The sequence below is a fragment of the Bombina bombina genome, chromosome 5, assembly GCF_027579735.1.
Source record: "Bombina bombina isolate aBomBom1 chromosome 5, aBomBom1.pri, whole genome shotgun sequence".
Taxonomy (NCBI): Eukaryota; Metazoa; Chordata; class Amphibia; order Anura; family Bombinatoridae; genus Bombina; species Bombina bombina.
In genome coordinates, this window is record NC_069503.1 from 752,523,859 (window position 1) to 752,543,630 (window position 19,772).

The 19,772-nt window shown below is 43.2% G+C and overlaps 1 protein-coding gene across 2 annotated transcripts in view; it reads left to right on the top strand.

The window, feature by feature from the left end:
• The window catches only part of LOC128660800 (glyoxylate/hydroxypyruvate reductase B-like), a 75,769-nt gene extending 68,136 nt beyond the window's left edge, over positions 1 to 7,633 (top strand). For both annotated transcript variants that reach the window (XM_053714826.1, XM_053714825.1), the window contains exons 5-6: positions 185 to 281; positions 7,376 to 7,633. In XM_053714826.1, coding sequence (XP_053570801.1) covers positions 185 to 281; positions 7,376 to 7,532 — 254 coding nt within the window. In that variant the 3' untranslated portion in view covers positions 7,533 to 7,633. The remainder of the gene's footprint in view (positions 1 to 184; positions 282 to 7,375) is intronic.
• The last annotated feature ends 12,139 nt before the right edge of the window (positions 7,634 to 19,772 follow it).

Sequence of the window (19,772 nt, forward strand, 5' to 3'; positions counted from 1 at the left end):
TTCTCTTGGTATCTTTATTTGAAAAAAATCACAACACAAAGTGTGGGCACACCTGGTCTAGAATCAACCATGGACTCTGTATAACAACATTGCTTAAAGTCTGGGCTCTTTTCTTGATAATTTATTTTTTTTAATATGTATTTACCTTTTTGAGAAGAAATGAACTGACAATTGTTTTTCACAGGACAAGTTGTTGATCAGGAAGCTTTGGTGGAAGCACTTGATAGTGGCACAATAAAAGCTGCTGCTTTAGATGTCACAGTCCCAGAGCCACTCCCAAGGTATATTTATTTAAATATTTAATGTAATGTTATATATTGTGGTCATTTATCAGATATCAGTCCGATATTGTAGTCATTTATCAGATATCAGTCAGATATTGTAGTCATTTATCAGATATCAGTCAGATATTGTAGTCATTTATCAGATATCAGTCAGATATTGTAGTCATTTATCAGATATCAGTCAGATATTGTAGTCATTTATCAGATATCAGTCAGATATTGTAGTCATTTATCAGACATCAGTCAGATATTGTAGTCATTTATCAGATATCAGTCCGATATTGTAGTCATTTATCAGATATCAGTCAGATATTGTAGTCATTTATCAGATATCAGTCAGATATTGTAGTCATTTATCAGATATCAGTCAGATATTGTAGTCATTTATCAGATATCAGTCAGATATTGTAGTCATTTATCAGATATCAGTCAGATATTGTAGTCATTTATCAGATATCAGTCCGATATTGTAGTCATTTATCAGATATCAGTCAGATATTGTAGTCATTTATCAGATATCAGTCAGATATTGTAGTCATTTATCAGATATCAGTCAGATATTGTAGTCATTTGTTACGGTTACCCTTAGTCTCGCTGAGAGATGGACCGCTTAGTAGCCTGGATCCCTATTGCTAAAGAGGGGAGAAGCTGCTTTCCATAGTATTCTATGAGTCTCGCAAATATAGAATAATCTCCCTTAGCTGCAGTACCGCTAGGATACCCTTCTGCCCACAAAAACGAGTCAACGCTGCGATTGAGGGTCAAACAAGAACTCAGGACTGGGATGCCCAGCCTGCTTTTTATTAAGGTTACATGCACACAGGGCACTCCCAGGGGGAGAGGGGGGGAAGCACAAAATCCCCCATCACACATTTAGATAGAGAGCACTGTCCTTTGACAGGCCACAATAGGATTACAGTACTTAAGATAACAGGTTTACAAGTTCATCTTATCAATTAGCAGTCTGGCTCCAGAGGTGATTAGACAATAGTTTCTAAAAGCTGAAAAAAAAGAGTTAACTCTTTATGAAATGATACTTGTTACGGTTTTCTTGGAGCCCTTCTTAGGCGCTGGCTTGCTGGTTCAGGCATTGCTGCTGGGAAATAAGCTCTTCACAACAAAATAACTAATGCTTCTGTAACAGTGCTCCCTTTCTGTGGAACACTCTGGCAGACACGGTCTGACCCCTTTTCGGGGCAGACTAAGGCTGTCCAGACCGCTGGTTATGCAGGGCTGAGGTCGGTTTGTCTGGACAACCCGTCGGCGTTGCCATTCTGTTTCCCAGGTCTGTAAGTAATGGTGAAATTGAAGGGTTGCAACGATAAGCTCCAACGTAATAGCCTGCCGTTATCTCCAGAGACCCGGTTCAGCCACACCAACGGGTTATGGTCGGTGACCAGAGTGAACTCCTGACCATATAAATAGGGAGTCAATTTCTTTAATGCCCACACCAAAGCCAAACACTCCTTTTCGACCGCTGCATAGCTGACTTCGCGGGGCAGGAGCTTCCGGCTGATGTAGGCAACTGGATGCTCCCCTCCATCTTCGCCTACTTGGCTGAGGACGGCTCCCAGCCCGAACATGGAAGCATCTGTATGGACGATAAAACGTTTGTTAAGGGCTGGGGCCGCCAAGACAGGAGCGTTAATTAGAGCATTTTTGAGAGCCTGGAAAGCCGTTTCACAGTGGGGAGACCACAGGACCTGTCGAGGTAAGTTCTTCTTGGTCAAGTCAGTCAGGGGTTTGGCAAGTGTGCTGTAGTCTGGTACGAACCGTCTATAGTACCCTGCCGTGCCCAGGAAGGCTAGGACCTGAGTCTTAGTGATGGGGGTGGGCCAATTGGCGACAGCTTCTATTTTGGCCGGCTCTGGTCGCTGCTTTCCACACCCCACCCGGTGACCCAGGTACTGTACCTCGGCCATCCCAAAGTGGCATTTTTCTGGCTTCAGAGTCAGGCCAGCAGCCCGGATCTGATCCAGAACCATTCCCACATGAGCTAAGTGGTCCTCCCAGGACTCACTGTGGATCGCTATGTCGTCCAGGTAGGCGCAAGCAAAACTCTGGAAGCCATCCAGGAGCCTATCCACCAAGCGCTGGAATGTAGCTGGGGCATTCTTCATCCCAAACGGCATTACCCTAAACTGATATAAGCCGAATGGGGTGACGAATGCCGACTTGGGGATAGCCTCCGGGGCCAGGGGAATCTGCCAGTAACCTTTGCAGAGGTCAATAGTGGTCAGGTAATTTCCCCTGGCTATACGATCGAGTAGCTCGTCTACCCTGGGCATAGGGTAAGCGTCCGTCACGGTATTTTCATTGAGCCTCCGATAGTCTACGCAGAACCGGGTGGTCCCATCTTTCTTGGGCACCAAGACAACTGGGGAGGCCCAGGGACTATCGGAGGGCTCAATTACCCTGAGCTGGAGCATCTCATCGATCTCCTTCTTCATTCCTGTCCTAACTGCTTCGGGGATTCGGTACGGAGCCTGGCGCAAGGGAGCTTGTCCCGGAGTATCTACCTGGTGGGTGGTTAAAGTAGTGTACCCTGGCTTCGGGGAGAAGGTGAGGTGTTTAGACTGGAGGAGTTGGTTGAGCTGCTCCCTTTCAGTGGGGCTAAGTCGGTCCCCTATCTGAACCTGCGCCACTATACCTGTGGGGAGGCTCTTTTCTAATAGGTCTGGAATGGGTAAACTGTCGGGGTCTTCCTGAGGGGAACAACATACGGCCGTCACGTTCTCTGGTCGCTCAAAATATTCCTTGAGCATGTTTACATGGAATGTCTTTCTAAGATTGTTGTCATGGCAGCTAGCTATCACATAAGTGGTGTCTCCCCTTTTCTCTACGATCTGGTAGGGACCCTGCCAGGACGCCTGCAATTTGTCTGTCTTCACCGGCTTAAGTACTAACACCTTTTGTCCTATGGTGAAGATTCTCTTTCGGGCCCCCCGATCGTACCATACTTTCTGTCTTCTCTGGGCCAACTGGAGATTAGCCCGCACGGATTTGGCTAATTGCTCCATTCGGTCCCTGAGTTCCAGCACGTATGGCACAATGGGGACACCGTCAGCCTCCATCTCTCCCTCCCAGTGCTCCCGGATCAGGTTTAGGGGTCCCCGTACCTTTCTTCCGTAGAGCAACTCGAAGGGAGAGAACCCTGTCGTTTCCTGGGGCACCTCCCGATAAGCAAATAGGAGGTGCGGCAGGAAGCGTTCCCAGTCTCGGTATTCCTGAGTGAACGTCTTGAGCATTTGCTTGAGGGTCCCATTGAACCTCTCACACAGCCCGTTCGTCTGGGGGTGGTATGGGGAGCTCAGGAGGGACTTAATTTTGCAAACCTGCCAGAGTTGTTGGGTCAATTCAGCCGTAAATTGGGTGCCTCGGTCGGATAGGATTTCTTTTGGAAATCCTACCCGGGAGAACACCTGTACTAGTGCATTCGCTACCGTATCCGCTTGTATGTTGGATAGGGCGACAGCCTCTGGGTACCTGGTAGCGTAGTCCACTACGGTAAGAATGTATTGCTTACCGGAGGGACTAGGGGTAGCCAGTGGTCCCACTAGGTCAATAGCAACCCGGCTGAAGGGTTCCTCTACAATGGGCATATTTACTAGCTGGGCTTTAGGGTGATCGCCTCGCCTTCCTACTCGTTGACACACATCGCAGGTGTTACAGTAAGTTCTAACGTCAGCGTGCACCCCTGGCCAAAAGAACGTGTGAGTAATGCGGTGTAGGGTACGGGTAACGGCTAGGTGGCCTGCTAAGGGGATGTCGTGGCCTATTTTGAGGATTTCTTGACGGTATTTGTGGGGCACTACCAGCTGTCGCCTACGCTGTCCCCTTTTCTCTGTCCAGCGGTATAGTTTCCCTTTTTCCCATAAGAATGTTTCGTTATCTGCCCCGCCCCCTCCGGTCTCTGCTCGTTCCCGGTACTTTTGTAAGGTCGGGTCAGTCTTAGACTCTGCCTCGAAAGCATCTGGGGTGTCCCAGGGTATGGGGCCTAACCTGTCAGGCAAGGTCGGGGTAGGTCTTACCTGTGTCTCCCGCACTGGTGAGAGCTCTCGCTCCGTCCGGGCTTGGGCCCGTGTAGTCACTGGGTCCGCCTCGTTGTTGCATACTGGAGCATAGGCAGAAGTCATGGGGCCCAAATCGTTGCCCAGTAGTACTTCGGCAGGTAAATTATGCATTAGGCCCACGTTCACAGCCCCCTTTCCCGCTCCCCAATCAAGATGCACTTTAGCTGTTGGAATTTTGTACACATCCCCCCCCCGCCACTCTAACGGCCACAGTCTGTCCGGATCGCTTGTGCTCTGGCACCAAATAACTCTGTACCAGCGTGATAGTAGCCCCTGTGTCTCGCAATCCCTCGGTAGATCGCCCCTCGAGCCATACCCTCTGCCGATGGTGCTGGCGGTTATCTGAGGCAGCATATACAGGGTCTGCCTCGTGAAGCGGCCCCACATATCCCTCCATAGGGGCCTCTTGGTTAACACAGAGGGCCCGGGCCGGAAGATAGGACCCAGAGGGGTAATTGTAATTCCTGGGTGTCTGGTGCGTATTAAGGGGGCAGCTAGCCATGAAATGCCCTGGTTGCTTGCATCGGTGGCAAGTCGGTCTGGGACGCTCAGAGCTGTTATTGGGTGGTCCTGAGTGTCGGACGGGCCTTGTGGGCACCGGGGCTTGGAATTCAGTACGAGGGGGTGCACGGTAAACCTCTCTGGGTTCGACCCGTGCTGGAGCTCGGTAGTTCATGGGTTCGTGAAGACGGGAGTCATAATGTTCATCGGCCAATTTGGCTGCTTCTTCTAAGGTAGAAGGCCGCCTGTCTCGCAGCCATTCCTTCCCTTGCTGTTCCATGCCATTATAAAAATGTTCTAAGAGAAACAATTGTAAAATTTCCTCCCCAGTCACCGCTTTACTTCCGCTCAGCCAGTGATTTGCCGCTCTCCGCATTCGGTGCGCCCATTCCATATGGGTATCGTTAGGCTTCTTTTCCGTGCCCCGAAACTGTCGGCGATACGTGTCCGGAGTTACAGCGTACCGTCGCAACAGTGTCTCCTTAACTAGCTCATACTGTGTCACTTCCTCAGCACCCAGAGTACGAAAGGCTTCCAGGGCTCGCCCGGATAGTTTCCCAGACAATATCGTGGGCCACTCTCTGTTGGGAATCTGGTGCAGGGCACATTGCCTTTCGAAGTCCGCCAAATATTCATCAATCCCTGTCTCGCTCTCTAGGAAGGGTCGAAATGCCGCATAGGGTATCTTGGGCCTCCCAGCATTTTCGACAGGGATGATTACCTGCGGGGCTTCAGCATTGCGGTGTGCATTCGCTAGGTTGAGTTCGTGGGCTCGAGTCTCTCGTATATCCTCGTCCGCCTCCGCCATCAACTGCTGTACCAATTCCATGGAGGGGTTCGGCCCGTATAATGAGAGCCTTTCCCGAACAATCCTGGTTTTTTCGTCACTAATCGTGGTCGGTGTTTCCGCCATTGTGAAGCTCTGATCCAGTTCGGTCAATTCTGCGATCAGCTCTCTCCTCGGCCGGTTGCTGGCGTACCCCCCTCTGCTTTCAAGTAAATCCTTTAGGGTTGTACGCTTCAATTTTTCGTAAGCGCTCTCCATCCGTTCTGTACCTCTCCTAGGAAATCCAGGAAAATCCCGCCGCTGCCGCCAAATGTTACGGTTACCCTTAGTCTCGCTGAGAGATGGACCGCTTAGTAGCCTGGATCCCTATTGCTAAAGAGGGGAGAAGCTGCTTTCCATAGTATTCTATGAGTCTCGCAAATATAGAATAATCTCCCTTAGCTGCAGTACCGCTAGGATACCCTTCTGCCCACAAAAACGAGTCAACGCTGCGATTGAGGGTCAAACAAGAACTCAGGACTGGGATGCCCAGCCTGCTTTTTATTAAGGTTACATGCACACAGGGCACTCCCAGGGGGAGAGGGGGGGAAGCACAAAATCCCCCATCACACATTTAGATAGAGAGCACTGTCCTTTGACAGGCCACAATAGGATTACAGTACTTAAGATAACAGGTTTACAAGTTCATCTTATCAATTAGCAGTCTGGCTCCAGAGGTGATTAGACAATAGTTTCTAAAAGCTGAAAAAAAAGAGTTAACTCTTTATGAAATGATACTTGTTACGGTTTTCTTGGAGCCCTTCTTAGGCGCTGGCTTGCTGGTTCAGGCATTGCTGCTGGGAAATAAGCTCTTCACAACAAAATAACTAATGCTTCTGTAACATCATTTATCAGATATCAGTCAGATATTGTAGTCATCATTAATATTACGTCTATGAAAACATCTTACAAATATTTTCTATGTACAAAATGTTATAAAAGCTGTGCTGAATGCTTTTGCACAGCTTATACCTATGTATGTATTAGTTATTGGCTGATAAGAACAACACTTAAAAGGGGCGTGTAAATCATGATTCAGATAGAGCATACATTTTTATGCAATTGTCCAATCTACTTCTGTTTATTAAATTTGCTTCATTCTCTTGGTATCCTTGGTTGAAGGAGCAGAGCACATCTGGTAAGCCAATGGCAAGAGGTATATATATGTGCAGCCACCAATCAGTAGTGCATTGCTGCTTCTGAGCCTACCTAGGTATGCTTTTCAACAAAGAACAAAGCAAATTACATAATAGAAGTAAAATGAAAAGTCATTTAAAATTGCATGCTCTGGGGCACACGCTGTCGGCATTTAACTTTGCACAAGCAGTTCTGGTGAACTGCTTGTGCAATACCGCCCCCTGCAGATTCCCGGCCAATCGGCCGCTAGCAGGAGGTGTCAATCAACCCGATCGTATAGGATCGGGCGTATTGATGTCTGCAGCCTCAGAGGCAGCAGACCAGTTAAGGAGCAGCGGTCTTAATCCTGAAACTTTCATTTTCACTTTTCCTTTGTTTTCTCCTACTGCTGCACAGTATAGACCCCAGTAGGGCTTTAGATTTAGGGCTTAGCTCACATTCTTTTGCACATATAGTCATACACTTGCTAGTTTGGTATTTTTTATCAAACATCTTTAGGGAACAATTATTTATGAATTTATTAACTTATTGCTTATGCAATTCTTTTTCTACAGGAATCACCCTTTACTAAAAATGAAGAATCTCATTGTGACACCTCATTTAGGAATTGCCACTGAGAAAACCAGAAGGAAAGTTGCAGAAAAACTAGTGTCAAATGCTTCTGCCGTCTTAAGGGGCTTGCCTATAACAGACATAGTGATAGCATCATGACACTGTGCTTTTAGAGGATGTATATTTGTACTTTTACACATTAACTTTCTAATGAAACTACAGTACATAAAAGTACACAAATAAATTGTTTTTAATATTCACATAGTCCTCTTTCATCAAACTTCCCTAACTCTGTGTTTACTTTGTAATTGATGGTTTTCCTTTCCACCGATTGATGCAATTCTGTGTTCGGGAGACCATGTGACCTGCTCCTGAGTGTTTAAAAATCCGGATTTCAGAATAATTCCGGATTTGGGAATTTCTAAATGTATGGGGATTCTGCTCTGATTTTGATTAAAAGTAAAAAATAAAAATAAATCTCAGACGCATGTAGCTGCTTCACTGCTTGTTCGGCCCCAGTGCCACTGCACCACTGGTAGTTCCACCCCTGGTGAGCAGCAAAGCAGAGTGTGGGTTATATTAAAGTGGTGGGCGGAGCTAAGGGGTCCAGTGAATCATGTCTGTCCGGCATTTAATAAATCTACCCCTGAGTGTATATCAGTAACGTTGTTTAAACTAGAAATAAATAGCTATCTTAAAGGTCACGCTCTGCTAACTTTCAGTGGGGTGGACATTATTGCCATGGACATCCCCATAAATTTTTCCGGGGGGGGGATTAAATGTGCTCACCCTAAATAAACAATATTCATTAAACTATGCATTTAATTCCAGGTGAACAGTCTGCAAAGTTCATGATGTCATCACTATAGGCTGGAATGATTGCCATGATACTAGCACTAAACAAAATATGTATCAACACCCTGTTCCACCAGGGAGCATATCCAGAGGATGACCTGGGTCAGATCCTTGAGTCATTGTCAAATTATACACAACAGGATATGATATACAAACCGAAAGTAAATAGTGAAGGGCACATTTTGAATTTTCTTACATCAAATACCCCAGTGAGTCTAAAAATTGGTAATTTATTAATAAAGATCCATCTCTACCATTCTTCCAAACACCACCTCCTCGGATTATGTACATGAGGGGGACAGTTTGCCTAATTTTCTGGTGAAGAATGATGTTTCAAACACAGTTCACAATTGGTTACTGAAACTGAAAAAGGGATGCTATCGGTGTGCAATTGTGTCACATGCAACACTCTAATGACAGGTACAACTTTTCATCACCCACACACTGCAAGAATATATCATATCCAAAAAAGACTTACCTGTACATCTGATCGGGTCGTCTACATCATTGTTTGCCCATGGGTCATGTATTATGTTGGCAAAGCGATCACTATTCAGAGAAAGTTTGTCTAACCACAATGGTGCTGTCAGAGCAGCTCTACGTGAGGGTAGGTCGAACCAGACAGTGGGGAGACACTTCCTGGAACATAATGTACCTTTTTTTGATGGATGTTAGTGTTGATAAATCTCCCACAGGAGCTGAAACGTGGACCTGTTTTTTCTATTGGATTTCATCAATTTTGTACTTTTTAAGTGGGTCCTGTGAGTGCCCTCTTCACTTTGGATATATATATATATATATATATATATATATATATATATATATATATATATATATATATATATATATATATATATATATATATATAATAAGTGGTTAAATTTGGAGTAACTATATGCTAAACTTTAATACACATTTATAACTTTTTTCCGGGTGTAATCAAATTAATTTCTTTATCTAGACTCCTTATAATTGAAAATAGAAGGAGAATATAGTTGTATTTATTAATTTATTTAATGTTTTTCTTATTTGATTTGTTGCATTATACAGTTATAAGAAAAACTAAATTAAAATTAAAAACATAAAAGAACCAACACAAGTTAACATAGACTTATAAAGCCTAAAACTGCTAACAGTGCGTTCCTCCTACCTGTTTAAAGGGCCAGACAACAGGGGTCAAGTCCAGCGAGAACGCATGGGAACAGAGTTCCTGCACTATTTTTGCAGGAGGAACAAAGTTCACCCTGGACAGAGAAAAGAAACGCTTCAGTAAACACTGCTGCTGCTAGTGGGAGGAGCAGGAGCACAGTCTGGTTAGAGGGATAGTGAGATACTCTAGTAATGGGCAATAACACTTCCTAGCAAGAAAAGTGTTAGATGATTTGCGCTGTAAAACTTATACTAAAAGCATAAGGTATATAAAAAATCCCTTTAAAGATATATAGAATACACAAATATTCTCACAAGGAGAAAATACATTTGCACTACAAAAATAGCTAAATTAGTGTCTGGCTGAGGTTAAAAACATATTATTTAATATGTAAAAGCATATACACATATGTCTGCATGTATCACAATGCAGACCAAATAATTGCAAACATGAAAATTAAAAGTGTAGTACACAGAATAATATACAAACAGTATATACTGTACATAAGCAATAACTAAATTGCCGAAGTTTCAGGTGAAAAAGTCCCAAAGCGTAGTCGGATATTTATCCGTTAGAACTTCCATAAGTTAAAGGAGGTACTGGATACTGGGGGTTTCTGGTAACACTTCCTACAATACACTAAATGCAAGCCAGTCAGTGGTCCTGCTGTGTGATCACCCTGCACTGTGTGGAACACATGGTGCTTACATTTCTGTGGGGCTTGCTCTGGGGTTATTTAGCTCCCCTCAGAAGAAATAGGACTATTGCATCTTACGTGGGTGAGACTCTGTGACAGAGGAGGAGTCAGGAGTTGCTGTCAGACATGGAGGTCTCAGCCCACCCTGGAAAGGAAGGAGAGGGGAGGAAGGAGGGTGTGAGGAACTGAAGCTAAGCTGGTTATGCACCATGTGGGTTAAAAACAAATTATAAACACCCTGGATCGTCACATTAAACAGGCGTTCATGTGTGTCTAGTTTAGTTATTTTAAAGTTTTTTTTAAAAAAAGTTCAGTGTTTTACCAAAGAAAAAATGTGCAGGCAGGGAAGAGTCATGTCATTCCAGCTGCCTGCTTTCTCTCTAATTGGAATTCTTTTTAGTTATTCCAGAGATAGCTGGGATGAGGTTTGCATGGGAAATACATGTGTACACACAAAGGAAAATAGTTCTTGCAATTAAAGGTGTTTGTTGAAGGGAAGTAGAATAAGCCTAATTACTTTTATCTATACACCAATAGTATGAGCAGTCTGTTTATTTATGTTGGTGTATGTATGTCTATCAATTTATGGTCAGCAGGTACGATTCTTTGCAGAATGCTAACCTGTGCAAGATAATGTATTTATTGCAGATTCAACCTTACCAGTTTCATCCCAAAGTGCACCTGTTTTGCTTTTAATCTTACTGTACACTCATGCCTCCTGCTTTCTCTGCCAGTGTTACTTGCTTCACATTTACTTGGTATACAGGTTAATGTTAAATGAAAATGACACGCCTTGTGACCATAATTTTACTTATTATCATTGTTTTATTTACTGCAGAGTGAGTTCACACACAAACCGTATCAAGATCATGATATCAGATTTTTACATTACAGATCCTTACTAATCCTGAGAGCCAAGAAGTAACATCTCCTAAAATTTTACTAAGGCTGTTAGCTTTTGGACTATTCAACATCATCTATATACAAATGCCCCTTCATGTGTTTAAAAATTGTGGCTATTCAGTATCAGTTGAATCCTATATTACAAATCTATTTATCATATCTCTTAAACCGCTCGTTTTCAGTTTCCTTTAACAACATATCTTCTGATCCTTTGCCTCTCTCAGTTGGAGTACCGCAAGGTTCTCTCTTGGGTCCCTTGCTTTTCTCTCTCTATACATTCTCCCTTAGAAAACGTATAGCCTCCTTTGGCTTTTAGTACCACTTATATGCTGATGATACCCAAATCTATCTTTCCTCTCCTGATATCTCTACCTCTTAACTCAACCAGATTTCCAACTGCCTCTTCACATTACCTCCAACTCATTCTGTCCAAAACTGAGCTGCTTCTTATTCCCCCCTCTTCAAGACATCCATCACCTGACATTTCTCTGTCAGTTTAAGACTCTATTAGCAACACCTCACCCAAAGTCCGCTGTCTTGGGGTCACACTTGACTCAGAACTCACATTCAACCCACATATACAAGCGCTTACCAAATCCTGCTGTGCACACCTGCGCAACATTTCTAGAATTCGTCCCTTCCTTACTCAAAAAATATAAAAATACTAATTTATTCCCTCATTTTATCACGCATTGATTATTCCAATCAACTTCTAAATGGCCTTCCAAAACACCGTCTCACCTCCCTCCAATCTATTATGAATGCTTCAGCTAGACTCATCCACCTAAGTCAACGATCTACATCAGCTGCTCCACTCTGCCAGTCTCTACACTGGCTCCCCATACACTCCAGAATACAATTTAAAGTATAAATCCTAACTTACAAAGCACTCAACAGTCTTACTCCCAACTACATTTCCTCTCTCATCTCCAAATATTCCCCATCTTGTCCTCTTCGATCCACCTCTGACCTAAGTCTCTCTTCTCCTGTTGTCTCTACATCCAACTCTCGCCTCCAAGACTTCTCACGTGCTGCTCCTGTCCTCTGGAACCCTCTTGAGTCTATGAATAAGCACCACTAGGGGGCACGAAACGTGTTAGACTGTCCCTTTCCTTGTCTGCCCTCTGAGATACACTTATGTTTTTATTTTGCATCAATAAAAGGTATGTTTTATATATTTTTTCTAACCCACTAGTGCCTGCATTCATTCGTCCTTCTCTAGAACCCTCTACCCCGCTCCATAATACTGTCTCTAACCTGGTATAGCTTCAGACGCTCCTTGAAAACATACCTATTCAGAGAGGCTTACCATCTCTCCTCTATCACTCATCCTAACCAAAATAATTCTTGAACTACCTGACTCACTGCTGCAACTACAATCCATGTGACAAGCTAACCCAAGAGCAGGACCCTCTTCCTCCTGTACTAGATTTGTTCAGTTTGTTATGTTTTGTATTTTATTACAAATCCTTGTCATTATATACCCCTATCTTTGTACCCAGCGCTACGGAATTTTGTGGCGCTATATAAATAAATGATAATAATAATAATTACAATGTAAAATTTAACCATGGGTGTCATTCCTTAGGCCCAAAGGCAACCATTCAGCCCTTCATTGGTTTTAATTTGCTTTCATTAACCAGAGTATATAGATTATATACATATAAATACAGTGTGTGTGTAAGTGTGTGTGTTTAAAACAATATTAACTGTGAGGGGGTGGAAGTCTTGGTGAGTTTCCACACTTTTTTTTATGTAGGACTTGACCCCTGGTCAGACAATAGTCCCAGCTGCCTTCCCCAGTATGTACAAAATGGCTAATTTATTGCGATCCCGCAAACGGGCAAATTTGCCCATTTACAGGCGTGCAATAAATAACCATTACAAGTGGAGGGCTAATTTATTGCGCACCCACAAATGGTCATATTTGCCAGTTTGCGGGCGTGCAATAAATAACCATCCATTACAAGTGGCTGGTTATAGCTACCGCGACCTGCTGGAATGGCATAAAGTTCTGATGCAAGATCTTCAATCAGTATATTTTTCAGATAACTTTATACTTGCTCACATACATGGGCTCACTACTGAAGCAGAACTCTCTGAATGAAATCAAGAAGCATAAAAAAAAAAAAAAAAAAAAAAAAAAGACACTGAACATATGATGTGGAGCTGCCCCAGACTAGTCAGATTTTGGAAGATGACAGCACACTGGGTAAAGACAAAAATAAGAGTGCCCTGTAGGGATTGGACATTTCAGAATGTGGTGTTCCTTGATTTTGTGGACATACCAAAACACATTAAGTCTCTCATACATATTATAGTTCTGATATCGAGACATCTGATATTTCAAAATTGGCTCAAAAGAAACCCACCTACTGTAACACAATTAAAACAGGCAATGTTGCAGCAACTATTTATCGAACAAGCTGACGGACTGGGTGACATGACCACTAGAGTCCGGTCCTTCTTTCACAAGTGGGGACCCTTTATCCGCACACTACCAGACAGCTGACGTCACATAATCATAACACCATTCAAGAACACAGAATACATGTTAGAAGCAGCTCTACGGGGAGAATGGTAAACTGGGAAACCGAGGTGCTCTGGGGGGAGAGGGGAGGAAGAGGAGGATCGAGAGTCAACCACACCAGTTGAGAGTTAAGAGTTTAGTAGTGTTTATGTTCAGAGTTTTATCGAGGTTTTTTATTATTATTATTTTTTTCTCTCCTTTTTTTTTGATTAAATGGAAAAAGTGCAAAATGGATGTTATTGTGTACCATGACTATGCTCAGGGACACCTTCTGATGTATGACGGAAGGCACCATCTGATTGTAACCATATTTTACCTGTAAACTGTTGAATGTACCTGATTTCATCTGTTTGTTGCACGCAAAAATAAAGATATTTAAAAAAAAAAAAAAAAAAAAAAAATACATCTGCACGAGACCTAATGGAACAGAAGAGATATGACAAAAAAGAAATGTTGGTTGATCACATTCAAAACCCAAACATTTTGCCCACACAGATATGGCCCTACTGGCATATTCTGGGCAGTTTTATCTAATGTCATCTTTGCTTGATAAAGGCCTTTTGCTTCCTTTTGAGATCCCCACAGTGTCAGAGCAGCATGTTAACCTCAAAAAGCAAGCCCCAATGCATCAAGTATCAATTTAACCCATTAATGACCAAGGACGTACGCCACACGTCCTCAAATAAAAGACAGTTAATGACCGAGGACGTGTGGCGTACGTCCTTGGTCTGGAAAGCAGCTGGAAGTGATCCTGCACGCTTCCAGCTGCTTTCCGGTTATTGCAGTGATGCCTCGATATCGAGGCATCCTGCAATAACCCCCCTTGGCCATCCGATGCAGAGAGAGCCACTCTGTGGCCCTCTCTGCACCGGACATCGGTGGCCGGTATCGTTGGTGGGTGGGAGCAAGTCTGGGAGGCGGGTGGTCGGCCATCGATGTGCCGAATGGAGTGGAATCGGGGGCGGGAGGGGCAGGAGCGCGCACGGGGGGCGGCGGGCGGGCGCGTGCACGGGGCGGGAGCGGGAGGGAACCGCTGCACTACAGAAAAATAAACTGGGAAAAGTAAAAAAAAATAAAGTTTTTAAAGCTGTAAATAAACAGCTAAGGGACCTGGAAGGGGTGGGGGGTTGATCTTGGGGGGGGGGGGGGAAGCTACACTACAGAAAAGATCATTTAAAAAAATAAAAAGGCACATTTTTTTTACTACACTGGGTACTGGCAGACAGCTGCCAGTACCCAAGATGGCGCCCATTAAGGCAGAGGGGGAGGGTTAGAGAGCTGTTTGGTGGGGGATCAGTGAGGCTGGGAGCTAAGGGGGGATCCTACACAGCAGCATATGTAAATATGCTAAAAAAACACAAAAAAATCCCAAATATAGCTTTTATTTTAGTACTGGCAGAGTTTCTGCCAGTACTTAAGATGGCGGGGACAATTGTGGGGTGGGGGAGGGAAGAGAGCTGTTTGGGAGGGATCAGGGGGTCTCATGTTTCAGGTGGGAGGCTGAGCTCTACACTAAAGCTAAAATTAACCCTGCAAGCTCCCTACAAGCTACATAATTAACCCCTTCACTGCTAGCCATAATACACGTGTGAAATGCAGCGGCATTTGGCGGCCTTCTAATTACCAAAAAGCAACGCCAAAGCCATATATGTCTGCTATTTCTGAACAAAGGGGATCCCAGAGAAGCATTTACAACCATTTGTGCCATAATTGCACAAGCTGTTTGTAAATGATTTCAGTGAGAAACCTAAAATTGTGAAAAATTTAACGTTTTTTTTAATTTGATCGCATTTGGCGGTGAAATGGTGGCATGAAATATACCAAAATTGGCCTAGATCAATACTAGGGGTTGTCTACTACACTACACTAAAGCTAAAATTATCCCTAAAGGCTCCCTACATGCTCCATAATTAACCCCTTCACTGCTGGGCATAATACACGTGTAGTGCGCAGTGGCATTTAGCAGCCTTCTAATTACTAAAAAGCAACGCCAAAGCCATATATGTCTGCTATTTCTGAACAAAGGGGATCCCAGAGAAGAATTTACAACCATTTAAGCCATAATTACACAAGCTGTTTGTAAATAATTTCAGTGAGAAACCAAAAGTTTGTGAAAAAATTAGTAAAAAAGTGAACGATTTTTTGTATTTAATCGCATTTGGCGGTGAAATGGTGGCATGAAATATACCAAAATGGGCCTAGATGAATACTTTGGGATGTCTACTAAAAAAAAATATATACATGTCAATGGATATTCAGAGATTCCTGAAAGATATTAGTGTTCTAATGTAACTAGCGCTAATTTTGAAAAATAATGGTTTGGAAATAGCAAAGTGCTAATTGTATTTATGGCCCTATAACTTACAAAAAAAGCAAAGAACATGTAAACATTGGGTATTTCTAAACTCAGGACAAAATTTAGAAACTATTTAGCATGGGTGTTTTTTGGTAGTTTTTGGGGGTCATAGTTAGAAAAAGTGTGTTTTTTTCAATTTTTTCCTCATATTTTATATTTTTTTTTATAGTAAATGATAAGATATGATGAAAATAATGGTATCTTTAGAAAGTCCATTTAATGGCGAGAAAAACGGTATATAATATGTGTGGGTACAGTAAATGAGTAAGAGGAAAATTACAGCTAAACACAAACACCGCAGAAATGTAAAAATAGCCTTGGTCCCAAACGGACAGAAAATGGAAAAGTGCTGTGGTCATTAAGGAGTTAAAGAAAACAAGATAAAATTCAAAAGTACAGAAAATGTGCAACAAATAAACAAATGAAAAAAGAAATTTAACCCCTTAGTGATCGAGGACGTGCAGGGTACGTCTGAAAAAAAAAGGCAGTTAACGCCTGACGACGTACCCTGCACGTCCTCGGCTAAAGTGAGTGCTGGAAGCGATCAAGATCGCTTCCAGGCACTATTACAGTACTGCAGGGATGCCTCGATGTCTGGGCATCCCTGCAGTGCTGTTACGGAGTGCCGGGACCGGAGCGATCACTCCCCCTTGAGTGATCACTTCCGGTTTTGCTCCACGTGGAGCCCGGCAGTGCAGCAGAGCATCGGAAGCGATCGGACACGCTTCCGATGCTCTGCTAGTGTGCTAAGTGCCTCGGTGGGTCGAGGCACTTAGTTAGTATATAAATAAAAGTAAAAATGTGAAAAAAAAAATATAATATAAAATAAAAAAGCCCACATCTAGCGCCCCCCCCCTCCCCCATGAGGCTTCCAAAATGGCGATGCCCGGTGCATCATGGGGCATCTGGGGGTGTCCCTAGCCTGTCTCACCATAGGGGCAAGCTAGGGTCACCCAATCTGAGCCTTCTTAGAAAAAAAAAATAATAATAATAAAATACCCCGTTTGTCTGATCATGTCAATATTTGTAAATATTGACTCTGATCAGTGTGGATCTCCCTCCCTCTCCTCACTTGCCATTTTGTTGGAGAAAGAGAGAGACCTGTATTTTAGCAGAGAGAGATTTATTTATTTTATTTGTTAAAAAATTTAAAATCCAAAGGCTCTTTTCAGAGCCATTAACCCCTAGCTTGCCAGTGATCACTATAAATCACTGGCAGTAGCACAGCTGCACTTTTTTTTGCTGTCTGTGCATTTTTTTAGGGGTTAATTTTTGTTGTTGTATTTTTTTTTTAAAAACTCAAAGGCTCCTTTCAGAGCCATTTAGCTAATTTAATTTAATTTAAAGACTATTTAACCCCTAGCTTGCCAGTGATCGCTATACATCACTGGCATTAGCATAGCTGTACTTTTTTGCTGTCTGTGCATTTTTTAGGGGTTAATTTTTGTTGTTGTAATTTTTTAAAAACCTAAACGCTCCTTTCAGAGCCATTTAGCTAATTTAATTTAAATAGTATTTAACCCCTAGCTTGCCAGTGATCGCTATACATCACTGGCATTAGCATAGCTGTACTTTTTTGCTGTCTGTGAATTTTTTTAGGGGTTAATTTTTGTTGTTGTAATTTTTTAAAAACCCAAAGGCTCCTTTCAGAGCCATTTAGCTAATTTAATTTAATTTAAAGAGTATTTAACCCCTAGCTTGCCAGTGATCGCTATAAATCACTGGCATTAGCATAGCTGTACATTTTTGCTGTCTGTGCATTTTTTTAGGGGTTAATTTTTGTTGTTGTCATTTTTTAAAAACCCAAAGGCTCCTTTCAGAGCCATTTAGCTAATTTAATTTGATTTAAAGAGTATTTAACCCCTAGCTTGCCAGTGATCGCTATAAATCACTGGCATTAGCATAGCTGTACTTTTTTTTAAAAAACCCAAAGGCCATTTAGTTAATTTATTTTAAAGAGTATTTAACCCCTAGCTTGCCAGTGATCGCTATAAATCACTGGCATTAGCATAGCTGTACTTTTTTTAAAAAAAACCCAAAGGCCATTTAGTTAATTTAATTTAAAGAGTATTTAACCCCTAGCTTGCCAGTGATCGCTATAAATCACTGGCATTAGCATAGCTGTACTTTTTTTTTAAAAAAACCCAAAGGCCATTTAGTTAATTTAATTTAAAGAGTATTTAACCCCTAGCTTGCCAGTGATTGCTATAAATCACTGGCATTAGCATAGCTGTACTTTTTTTTAAAAAACCCAAAGGCCATTTAGTTAATTAATTAATTTTGGTTTTCTGTGACAGATACAAAAATGTCACAGAAAAGATATAGTGTTGAGGAGGCGTATGCCATCCTTGCGTCAGAGTCAGATGCCTCTATGTCTGACTCAGACCCCAATTTTGACCCTGCCATATGCTCAGATACATCATTAGATGCAGTCTCAACTGATAGTGATGTATCTGTGGCTGCTAGCCCCCCTGCCAGCCCCCCTGCTAGCCCCCCTGCCAGCCCCCCTGCTAGAAGGAGGCGTGTTGCTGCCATTGCCGCTGAAGAGTGGGTAACGCCTCATCTCCAGAGGCCAGATATCCCACCCTTCACAGCAAATGCTGGCATAAATATAGATGTGGCAGGTTTTAGCCCCCAACAGTTTCTGGAGGTGTTTCTGGGTGATGATGTATTGGGGAACATTGTCGCCCAAACTAATTTATATGCCCATCAGTACCGTGCTGCAAAGCCTGAAACATATTTGGCAAAGCAGCAATGGGCCCCCATCAATGTGCCAGAATTTAAAAAATTCTGGGCATTGACTATGCTGATGGGCATCATAAAGAAACCCTCCGTTCGCTCCTACTGGAGCAGTAGCCCCATCTGCTCTACCCCCATTTTCTCCCAGAGTATGTCGAGGCAGAGATATGAAATGATTCTTCATTTCATGCACTTCAGCGACAACAGCCTGTGCCCCCCTAGGGAGCATCCCCAATTTGACAGGCTGTATAAAATCCGCCCCCTGATTACCCACTTTTCTGCCAGGTTTGCAGAGGCTTATACACCTGGAAGGAATATATGCGTTGATGAATCCCTGATGAAGTATAAGGGAAGGCTGGGATTCAAGCAGTATATTCCTTCCAAGCGCTCCAGGTATGGGGTAAAGGTGTATAAGCTCTGTGAGAGCGAGACTGGGTATACTCAGGCCTTCCGGGTGTATGAGGGAAAGGATAGCCACCTTGACCCTCCAGGTTGCCCAGAACATATGGGAACCACTGGCAAGATTGTCTGGGACCTGATATTACCCCTAATGAACAAAGGGTATCACTTGTACTTAGACAATTTTTATACAAGTGTCCTTTTGTTCAAGCTACTGTATTGCTTTGATACAGTAGCTTGCGGTACTATTAAAAAGAACCGCAAAGGTTTCCCAGGACAACTTGTACGCACCCGGCTACGAAGGGGGGAGACCTCTGCTCTGCGCCAAGAGGAGCTGTTGGCACTGAAGTACAGAGACAAGAAGGATGTATACCTTCTTACCACCATCCACACAGAGAGGACGGTGGCGGTCTCTGTACGTGGCAGAGCTGAGATCATAAGGAAGCCAGTGTGCATCAAGTCTTATAACAGACATATGGGTGGGGTTGATCTGGCAGATCAGCTGCTGCAGCCCTACCTAATTATGCGGAAGACAAGGGCCTGGTACAAAAAGGTTGCAATTTACCTAATGCAGATTGCAACCCACAACGCTTTTTTGTAGTTCAAAAAAGCAAACCCCGGAATGAAACTGACTTTTTTACAATTTCAGCTCCAGATCATTTCGGGGATTTTGTACCATGATGCACCTGCTCCCCGGGCGGTGATGGGAGAGAGCAGAGTTGGGGCTACTCATTTTATTTTTAAAATCCCCCCTACTGCCGCAAAGCAGA